Source organism: Nymphalis io, chromosome 11 (assembly GCF_905147045.1).
Source record: "Nymphalis io chromosome 11, ilAglIoxx1.1, whole genome shotgun sequence".
Classification (NCBI taxonomy): domain Eukaryota; kingdom Metazoa; phylum Arthropoda; class Insecta; order Lepidoptera; family Nymphalidae; genus Nymphalis; species Nymphalis io.
The window spans coordinates 2080419-2092440 of NC_065898.1; the positions used below are offsets into that span (position 1 = coordinate 2080419).

Genomic DNA, 12022 nt, shown 5'->3' on the forward strand with positions numbered 1-12022 from the left:
GCGTCGCAGAACTTCCACGTTCGAGACCTTTTGAGTCCAACTAATGGCCAACATACGTCTATTTGCCCACATCTCGAAAGCTTCTATACGTTTTTTGAGGTCTTCTTTAATTGTCCACGCCTCGCATCCGTAAAGAAGTATAGGCCAGATGTAACAATGTAGGAGTCGTATGCGCACAGGGATCTTAAGTCTGCGTTTGCAGAGTACTTTTTTAACGTGCAGAAGTCACTTCGAGCTATTTCGATGCGAGTCTTTACCTCCTGTTCACAGCTCCAGGTGTCATTGAGCCATGTCCCCAGACTAATAATAAAAATAGTATATATATATATATATATATATATATATATATATATATATATATATATATATGTCCGAGGCGCCGAGTGCGCCCCGAACATCGGAATACCCACTAAAAAACCCTTTCCGTCATAACGAGGAGCGCCACAGGAGCACCTGCGCATGCTACCGTGACGCTCTGACGCGTGGCCTGCCTATGCAAGCATCCATTCTCTAGGGGGATTACCAGGGTACTGAGAACCCCCCTAGTCCCGGTGATCTTTATAAGTATCTTAGGTTCTTAGAAAGCAAGCACATGAGGCGCGTACGCATGTTTGAAATGCACGCGTTCATTAGCTTTGTTGTTGTCTAAATGTGTTTTTTATCAGCAAAATGTATTTTTTGACGAGTAGTACTCAATTTAATGGTTATAGTATAAAAAACTGATGCAAGCCCATGAAAAAAAAGTTGCGTACAATATTTTTGGAAGTCGGTATATAAGGTGTGATTTTACTCAAAATGATTTATGTTCATACATATTTTTGAATCACTTACGAATCGTCGTCTTATACCATATATTTTACTTCAATTATCTTTACCTATCGAAAACGGGATTTATAATTCAGTAACAGTAACAGCCTGTGAATGTCCTAAGCCTGCTGGGCTAAGGCTATGCAAGTTTCCTCACGATGTTTTTATTCACCGTTAAGCACGAGATAAATTAAAATAATTAAAATCCACAAATTAAACACATGAAAATTCAGTGGTGCTTGCCCGGGTTTGAACCCACGATCATCGGTTAAAATTCACTCGTTCTTACCACTGGGCCTTGTCAGCTCCATTTTTTTTCACTCATAAGTCGCATTTATAATTCTATAAACATAAATTGAGCACATGAGAACATAGTGACCAACGGATTTAAGTTCTTCGTTTTCTGTTTAATATTGTAAATTGAAATAACTTTGTGACATTAAAAAGAAGACCTCAAGATCAGTTTAATACTTTACCACGATCACATGCCTTAGAACGACCTTTGTAATGTTAGCTTAGACCAGAATTAGTTAGCTAGCACTTAGCCAAAGCATTGGTAGGAGAAGTTTGAGCGATAGTTTTGCTGACTAAACTAGAGTTTGGTTTGTGTTGCGTTTAGACCGTAATTAATTCTTAGTTTTAATACTGGGAATTTGAACAAGTTTATCTTAACCCGAACGAAATCACAGCTTTGCTTAGAATCTAAATTATGAATAATAGTGATAATAATTCTGGGATTAAATGTAATTATTAAAAATAATGCAAAATAAATGGTCCTTAGAAGTTATAGTAATCGAAAGATAATTATAGCTATATATTATATTATTTAATTACGTATATCATTGTTCATTTCAATGTTTCATGTTCATTGTTGTTATTTGATTTAAAAAATGAACTTAATCATAGTGGCATAGAAAACATACTGCGGAATAGAGAATAATAAAATGCTATAATGACATTTGCTCAGAAATAAATATTCTAACTATATAGGAATGAAGAAAATAATGTTTGTCTACATTCTATTAAAGAGGAAAATCTGGGTAGACAACAACTTTAGATACATAACGAATTGTTTTTAATAGAAATATTTTTCAGATGAAAGCGAGGATGAGGATGACTACGAAATATATGGAGTTGAAGAAATTCATGATTTTAAATGAATATGTTTTATATTAATTTATCTTTTGCCGTTAACTACTTACACACGCAAAAACGTCTCCAAGTTGATTTCACTGTAATAACTTACTTTTCCACCAATTTACAGAGGCATGTTAATTAAATTCAATGAAAATGTTATTTCTTTTTATAAAAATATAATACGAGTGACGGTTGCTAATAAAAAATAGCTTTAATTATACCGACTGAACAATGACGCTACAACAAAATTTCTATACAAAAATAAATCTTACATCCAGTATGCATTACAGTTTACAAGTTTAAGAGAGTGTTGCCATAGTAGCAACAGATAAAAACAAACAATATTGTTTTTAAATTAAAAACATATGACTGTTTCATAGTCTATATCTTTTTTAAAAACTGAAAATAAAATATTTTAAAATAATATGTTAATAGAGCTTTAAGCACGACTCAAAGAACTAATATTCTATCATCCTATTAAGAGAAAAAGTCAGTCATTGAAGATTCATAAAGCCCTTTTAATAAAATAGACTCAGCGACGAAATGAAAAAGGCTTCGAGTCGCTATTGTGGATTGAGTGGAGAACTAGGTCATTTCTCGGATCGTAGGCTTTGATTGAGTCTTTGAGAGAAAAATAGGGTCCAGAGTTCAAATATATAGATCAAAGGCTACGTTCTATTAATAAATTTACTTTCACGTGACAAATAATATATATTTATTATAAAACACCAGCTGCCAATAAATACATAAAACATTTAAAGAAAAACTTGTTTTTTTTTATACCAGAAACTTTCTTGGATGTGTGCAGAAGAACCACCTAATTATTATTACAATCAGATAAACAGTTTAGGAACGCATAGAGGACAAACATACCGACAAACTTATGTTGAAACTTATGTATGTATGAGCAAAGTACCACCAAGTTTCAGATCGTTAATATGTGATTATACGTCTTGTGTGTGGCCATCCACGAAGCCGCAGCGCAGTGGTGTGGCGGAATAAGCTTCAAACAATCACCTTTACATAGAAGCACTCCTTCCTATTAATGGAGAATTCATGGTCTGCTAGGGTTTCTATACAAATCATGAATGCGTATAGAAATATATGTTTAATGACCGCAAGAATTCTAGCAACATTTTCCTGTTGTTTTTGAACCATTCGAATTTACTACTGGAATATGTGTAGTAACTATGGAAAAACGAACGCTTTTTGTGTCGCAAACGTTTTAATACTCACTACAGTAGAATTTTACTTCTAGCCGACGGCCTCGCTCAAAGGGAAGGGATTCAGTGCTTAATAACGCCAGTTGCTCCATTTTTTGATAGATTTCACAATATTTCGAGACTGCTGGATATTTAATGTATGTGATACATTACTTAAAATAATAATAAATATGTACATGATTTATATAATATGAAAGTTTTTATTAAGAGCCGAGACAGCTTAGTTGTTAGACGCGTGTTAATCTTTATGAAACCTGCTTGTATTTTACCAATGCATGTGACATTACTTGTGTATTTTCATTGCAGCAGCGATTGGAATAAGTTCCAAACCTTCTAAAATGGAAAGGAGGCCTTAGCCCAACAGTGGGTCACTCACTGGCAGCTACTATTAGTTCTTACTTGCAGCTTCTCACTCATGTATTTTGCTAGGGTATAAAGTAAATTAATTCTATGTGTGTGTGTGTGCATCAAAAATAGAGAAACAAACAAACTCAACACGTTTATATAATATATTGAGTTTAGGTTAAGTTATAAATAAATTAATATCGTATTTCAGAATATTCATGACGTTAAGAAAAAATTAATTGACAATACCCGTAAAATGTGTTCCACCAACCCGCATTGGAGCAGTGTGGTGGAATAAGCTCCAAACCTTCTCCTCAAATAGGGAGAGGAGGCCTTAGCCCAGCAGTAGGACATTTACAGGCTGTTACTTTACCCGTAAAATAACTGGTAGCAAGATTCACTTAAAATATAATTTAAGATAAGATATTCATTCTTAGGAGATTATTCTGCATCTTTTCATGACGCTTGGAGGCTTTTCAAAGAGATCTTTTCTATAACTTTTGATGGAGTTTACGCTCCGTCGCATTCACTTCACTTCACTGGAAATAGTTTTAATCTCAACTCACCCGACTCTTTTACGTTTAATCAGATGGTTTTCAGAGATTTCTCTCGATATTTTAATATCCCTTAAATTAATTTTGAAGTGAATGACAAATTAAATTTTGTAATTTGAACTCAATTTAATCGCGTAATTGTTAGTCATATTTAATTTGATAAATAACTAGGCCTACGGTTTCAGTCATACATATAATATAAATTTAAATATATTTAAAATATATTTAAATTTATATTATATATTTTTATAGGTACTAATTAAGTACTAATTTTGCCGAGACTAGACGATTATAAGCTTTTATAATATTGAAAACGATGCAATAGCTTAACAACATTACAATATGACACTATTTTCCTTTCGTCTTGAAATCAAGGGCGTCTTATCTGGTATCATCATGATTATTTTTGGGTAATTTTTTACTGGTTCTCCTGGTTTTTCTACTTCAATATCGATGGGTACAGCACCTTCTACATAATTCATCTGACCTAGTATTGAAAAATCATAAAAATATATATTGCAATATCATTCCTATTTATTTAATAACATATCATAAATTAGCATCTTTGTTTGGCCCTCATTAATTCGTTAGCTATTCATCAGGTTTAGCTCAAAATTTTGTAGTTATTCGTGGGACACGATTTTATTGAACAAGATTGATATAAAACAATTGTTATTTTCCGAATTTGAAACAGATCTTTCTGGTCAAGATCCGTCTAAATATGAGCTCTTGTATTATAATTAGTTTTTTCGTGGTATATATACCTTATTCTTTCAGTTTTTCAACACAAGCAAACAAGGGATATAACATCTTAATATCGAAGATTGATGACGGATTAGATGTATGAAATGGTTTATATTTCTTACGGCGCCAATGTCTATGGGCTATGGTGACCACATCATCATTGGGCGAACCATTTTTCCGCATACCCATTTATAAAAAAAAACCATAAACTTATATTAAAATTGTACTTACATAAAATAAATATGAAATAATTTATATAAATGAATATTATTTTCTTTCTTGAATTGAAGTGAAACATTTTAAACATTGAAACAATACGGTATGAAATACACGGTACGATGGCTTATCAGTAAAATTCATTTCATTTCAATATTGAAAAATGTATTTTACACATTTCATCATTGTTTCAGTGTTCAATTTAAATTATTATCTTCATTGAAGCGTTGTTTTTAATTTATTTAAAGTTTTATCAGACTAATACATATTGTAAACGTCTCGTCGGTCTAGTGGCTAACTTAAAACACTAAACGCACGAACGCAGGACCTAAGGGTCTGTGGGCCACAGACCCTTAGGTCCTGCCTTCAAATCGGTCAGGCCAATGGAAGGTTATTGAGGTTTTCAGTCGAGAAATTAACTCAGTTGCAGCCCGGGATCTTGGATGTGGTAATGTTTACACCACCGTTTTCGAAAATGACGTTAAGCCGTTGGTCCTGCGACTGAGCTTTTTCCAATCGTGTCGGATCTGCTGTCTCATCAGATTATGAGATGAAGGAAAGTAATGGCTTTGTGTTTGAGCACACACTTGTGCACTATAATATGTCCCGCTAGACTCACTTGAGATAGGTAGTTTTAAATCAGAAATCTTTAGGAGGTCTTCATAAAATCCAAGAAAATATGCCAGTTCATTGCATTATCAAACCATTAAATCGATTTTTATAAAATTTAACATCTTTGTTTGATAGCGTGGAACCTTGTTAAGGTCATAGGCTATATAAATAATGGAAATACACCTATTTCCATTGCTTATATATCTAAAGGGAAAAAATTTGAGAAGAGTTGAAAGAGTTCATCATTATTTAACATTTCTTGAAATTTCATAATTTATTTTAAATAATGTAGATACTTAAAATAATTATGAAGGATATTATTTTGACATTAACTCAATTCAATTAATGTATAACAGAATTAAGTTTGCATTGTTGGTGTTAGAAGGCACAAAATAACTGCCACAGTGATATGCAAATTTAATTTATTAAGCCAAATAATAATAATATAATAAATATATTCACACAAAATAATAATAAAAAATTGCTATAAAATTTCATTCAATATAATACTATTTTATAATAAAACAAACTGTGATATATTAATTATTATAGTTTTTTTAGATAAGACGGTATTCTATTATTTCTTATACAAGATACATAATATAATATACATGTAAATAATACATAGACTACGGAAACAATGCCGCAGTACCCATACAATGTCAAATGCTTAACTTTGATAGGGGTTCCATAAACGGACATCAATCATCACCTCATCAGTTTATTTTAATATGATATTTTTGTTAAATCAAATTAAAATAACTGTAGGTAATGTACTATTTATTTTCAGTTATAATTCTCTAAAATGATATTTACTATTTATAGCATATACACCAGTAATTGTATAAAGATTAATGCAAGTAAATATAGATGTGCTCGAACATTACTATTATTTTGCATACTATATAATACAAAGTAAATAAAACGGCAAAATTAAATAAGTAAACATTCAAACTCAAATGTGTACCAAATGTAACACACGAAATAATATCATCCTAAACAGAACACACGTTTGTTTAGACATCTAGCACATTATTTGAAAGCTGAAACCAGCGGAGACTAATATGCTATAGAAATCATGTAAGCTATGAGTGCAATATCAAAATAAACCGTAGTTCTATGGTAATAAGAGTGTGAGATCGTGATAAAACATTTTTGAATTAAGCTTGCGAGACAAATGGCGACATTACTATTGCAAAATAGTTCTTACAGGAAGAACAAAAGAGCTAGTTTTTCTATTTTAGGTAGCTATACTTCGTATCCGTACTCGAGAGTATACTTATTTCATAGTCAAAAACCTACTTAAATTTTACGTTACCTTATATACTTTGAATGCTTGCCCAGAGTTTTAATAACAAAATTATCTTAAGCCATATTTTTAATTTCGTAAGGTTTCTTTATGAAAATATTCTTCATCTTATAATTTTATTTTTTTAATTTTTGTTGTTATCTTTAATTTTGTATTATATTTTAACCAGTACTCCACACTGTTTTCGATTAAATAAATCTTGACTGAGTTCATTTGAGTCCAATGTAAAATAAGGCCCATCTGCAACCTTTGTTAATTTTGAGGAGAAATTTCCATATGTCTGAAGATTTTTCTTAAAAAACGTGATGTCGGAGACTTGTTAACTTTTTAATTAACCAAATACTTTTCCGGAGAAGGAATTCTGGAATTTCTCCTTATTCAGCTCAATCTAAGAAAATAAATTGTTGAATTTTTTATGCAGAAATTTAAAAACATAAAGGAATATACTACATTAACACTCCAGCATTTTAATTGATGAATAAAATTGCAACCGACTATCGAAAATATAAAATAATTACAAGTAACATAATTATATCAATACATGTTCAAAGTGATAATAATTATTAATGATTTAGTCTAGGTATATTCATTAGAATTTCGAAAATAAAAACAAAACACGATAAACAACATCCACCCATCCAAATGCAGAAAACACCAGACAATTGTGATAAAGTAATTTCACAGCCCACCGTGCAACTATAACTATTGGACAAAATATTCTGTGTAGCTATCTTCGCTCTATCAACAACTGTTATACCAATCGCATCAACATACAGCTTTTGACAGATACCTGCTTCGAACAATCTTTGTGTGTATTCTTGGAATTTGTCCACTAGAGGGCTACTTCTTCTTAGAACCATTTCATGATATACAACTAAAATATCCTCGGGAACTCGTAATACTTTTGCTTCGTCTTTAACAGCTGATGAGGATTGTAATGGAGCCAATTGTCCATCAACAATAATAGTCGATCCTTTATTTTTTAAAATTAGTTCCTCACAAATTGTAAAGGTGTCACACTCGCGAGACGTATTGGCAAACGCGATATATTTTCTATCATCGACAAAGTATTTTTGATCAGAAATAAGATACGGTATTCTACCTGATGATATTAATTCATCTATTGTTGTGAAAAAATGTGGAGGTCTATCAATTGTAAGATAATAATATATTTGCGTACTGACGTAAGCTGATAAATGCAAACACGCTATCAGATACACGATATTAAGAAACTTTTGTTTTAAAGATCTTGCATCTTGCAATCCCGCACCGCCAAACAAAGCCCCCCATCCATATACGAAAGAGTCATTAATCGATGTAGTTTGACGATCGAATTTACAAATTAAATTCCATAAAATAACGTAGCATTGATAGATGATTAAAAATATGTACACTCCATTCATTTTGAGAATAAGTGATTGCGAGGTTCTTCTGTCTCGTTCCACTGTGTAAATCCAAAAAATTGACTGTCTAGAATATATACCAGAATAACTCACTTCATCTCCATATACACGGTATATACCACCAGCACAAGCATCTAGAGTTCCATTTTTAAAATATTCTACTAGGATTTTACGCAAAATTGGATCGTACTCATTTATTTTAGTATAAAACAATTTCAACGTACCATTGAATCTATTTGCCATGATTTTCATTATCTCAACGTCAGCTCCGTAGAATTCTGCATTATCAAGATCCTTCAAGGAATCTTTATTGTTAGTCACTGAATAAGGAAAACGAGTAGCCATTCCTACATTAAAATTGCATAATTTTAAATTAGATGGCGCTTTAACTGGAAAAACGTGATTAAGCTTCTTCTCATCGAGTGTACCATTAGTGCAACCGTTTATCAGTTTTATTTCTACCATTTTAGTGGTATTACACGTTGCTGAATCGATTTCGGGGATGGCCGTTAGGAGATTATATTTTCCAGTTTTTCTATCAGCTGTGATAAAAGTAACATCATAACTATTAAATTCTGATAGTTTTGTTTTTACAACGTAATAGCAGTTGTCTCTTAAGAACATATCGACTATGATTATATACTTAAATTTGATGTCAACGAAAAGATTTTCTATGATTCTTAATTCATTGCAAGATTTCAAGTAAACCACAATCATCATTGTGCTTTCATTAATTTCTGCTGTTTGAGGTATTTCGTATAATTTATTTGTTTTAATGACAGGGATTTTGTTTTCATTAATTATTTTCATCATGGTTTTTTTAAATATGTTATCCGGAGTATTTTCTCTGGTCTCATTTTCGTAAATTATAACAGTAAGCTTGTAAAAGTTTTGATGGAGATTGTAAATGTCGTGAAAACACGTCGCAATAGATGAAATTTCATTATTATTATGATCTGGTACCAATTTTGCACTGGTTTCTATATTATGTAAAGTTGCTATCAATAGTATGAACAGCATGTCGATCAAATTACGACTGACTTTAGAACTGAATAACTTTTAGTATGTCCAAATATAACTAGAGATATTCCTGGCTTCAGATTTTATTTTTTAAATTATATATTAAACTTTTTATCATTAACTAAACTAACGCTCGAAAACTTAGCAAAATATATTAATATGAAAATAATACATTATATAAACATATGTATATAATATTTCATACAAGAAACCATAGAGCATATAGAAGTTATTAATTCTGCGTAAAATATAATATAACAACATATTAATAAATAACTAATAGTACCCAAAGAAGTTTGAAATATATTTTTTTTAATTTTACATTATAGATATATTTTATATTATATGGAAAATGCTTAACAGGTAAAAACAAAATAACTAAATTAATGACAAAAAAGGCTAATTAGCCATCTCTTCTAGACAACCCAATCTGAAAGAGAATTTATTTATATATCTTTAAAAATTCAAGCTATTCTCACAAAAATGTCATAAGATACCTATAACTTACTTTATAGCTATCTAGCTAGCAATCCGTATTAAATAAACAGACAAATATTTTCTTTATTACATAACAAAATACATTTTATTATGTTTCTTAATACTATCGATAGCAATTATCGTGATGGTTCGTACGCATTGGTCTTTAAATAATCATTTTTTATGTGACAAGCGAACCACCTAACTTTACACGAAAACAGTTTTATGACAGTATATTTTTATATACATTAATATTTTTGGAAACGAACTGTTATGATATTGTAATCACAGTACAAGAGACATATAATCATTCTCAGTGAATCGGTATTATTTGAATTGTTTGTAAATGTTTAACAATATATAAATGCAGGTAACCTTTATGTATACCATTTTTCGTATCAGCTTTTTAAACATTTTCCGTTCATAAGATTATGTATATTTATTTATTGATATATAATATTTGTATTCTATATTTACATTTATTTGTTTGTTTTATTTATACATTAATGTTATTTTATTTATTATTACAGCTCCACCTACCTCACATCCTATGAGTTATTACTTACACCGTTGGTTGCCTGGACGAGATCGCTATGTAGCGATAAGGTCGCCAAAATTGTATGCTACTTTTATTTAGGCTTTATCTATGTTTTGTTTTTTTTTCTCTTTGTAATAAATACAATAAAGTAATGTAAATTATATATTGACGTAATCGCAAATATCGTGTTAGAATTATTTTAGTTATCTAATTATTTATGTTATTTTTTATAATTTTACTCTTTAGTCTATATATAAAAAAACATTAATTACACTTACAACAAAACACTTTTTAGTTACTACATTTGAAATTTATTGATCGTTTAATGACTTGTTGTAATCAAGTAAAAGCAATACATAACATGGTTTTAATATTAAAGTATCAAGTAATCTATAATATATATAATAAAACTGAAAAGTTCGTTTTATTTTTTGTACGCGAACTAACCGTTGTATTTATATAAAAACTTTTTGCATTTGATATCCCAATTCTTGAAGAAGGTTATATACTTAGTTGTAGGGCTTTGCAAGCCAATTTGGTTCGTTGCCTATCAACACCTAATCGACCGCCAAACAGCAATACTATATGTAAGGAATACATCTACATTGTCAATATATATTGGCGGTGGTGACCAATTACCATCAGGTGGCCCTTTTGTCTGCCTATCTATTTTATATTAAAAAGTCAACCTAACCTTATATTAAGCAATATACACAAGACAGCGTGTTAATTTTACATGTGATTAATATTAATATAACTGCCTCGTTGATCTATTGGCTAGATATAGGGCCACAGATCCCGAGGTCCTGGACTCAAACTCCACTTTGAGCCGATAAAAAGTTATTGGGTTATTCTATCGATGACTCTCAGTAGCAGCTCAATGTCTCAGTCCTGTACCTCGGAAAGCACGTAAATCCGTACTGTCACGTCCTAGGCCTGAACTTTTTCCGGTCGTCTCAGATTTTTTTTATAGAATAGAAAAAAAATTGTCGGATTGTGAGATTCTAGGAACAAAGAGTGCACCTGTGCTAGCGCTCACACTTGTGCACTTTAATATATCCTGCACACTTGGCTAATTTCTCTTATAATTAATATAAAAAGAATAAGGTATATCTGTTTTTTAATGAAATATACATGAGTCAAAACAAAAGTCCTTTACTTAATGTACGCATTAGAATCTGGAACCTGGAGTAACCTGGTGAAAGAGCTGACACAGGATGTTCAACTTAATAAACAGGAGACATCCAGATCAAATTAGAAGAACAAGCTTTATCATTAAAACTTGTTAATTACACGCATTATTATAATTATAGATCTAATAAAATAGGCTGTGTGTCGCCATATGTATGTAATGATTTAAATCACTGACAAGAAGAATTTATACTTACGAAGTGGAAACAACAATATGTTGATATTACTTGACATGGAGATGCTGTAAGTGGGTGTTGTCTACAATCCTGGTTATACAAATCTTAATATTTTATTAGATATTATAGCCGTGACGGCTCAGTGGTTAAAAGGCGTGGGTTCTAACCCATTATTCTAAGTTCAAATCTTGCCAAGCACCACTGAATTTTCATATGCTTAATTTGTGCTTTTTCAGAGCTGGCCCTTCCAACATACAATGCTCCAATATA

General features: G+C 31.0%; 1 protein-coding gene and 1 long non-coding RNA gene across 2 annotated transcripts; both read right to left on the bottom strand.

The window, feature by feature from the left end:
• Positions 1 to 3661: 3661 nt before the first annotated feature.
• Positions 3662 to 5296, bottom strand: LOC126771703 (uncharacterized). The gene is made up of 2 exons (XR_007669556.1): positions 5042 to 5296; positions 3662 to 4553 (listed from the first exon to the last, which is right to left on the bottom strand). It is a non-coding gene; the product is annotated as an uncharacterized LOC126771703 (long non-coding RNA).
• Positions 5297 to 7510: 2214 nt separating this feature from the next.
• On the bottom strand, positions 7511 to 9151 carry LOC126772032 (uncharacterized; the record flags this gene model as incomplete). Its single annotated transcript, XM_050492210.1, has 1 exon — positions 7511 to 9151. A coding segment is annotated over one exon (1641 nt), but the record flags the coding sequence as incomplete, so codon positions are not given.
• Between the last annotated feature and the right edge of the window lie 2871 nt (positions 9152 to 12022).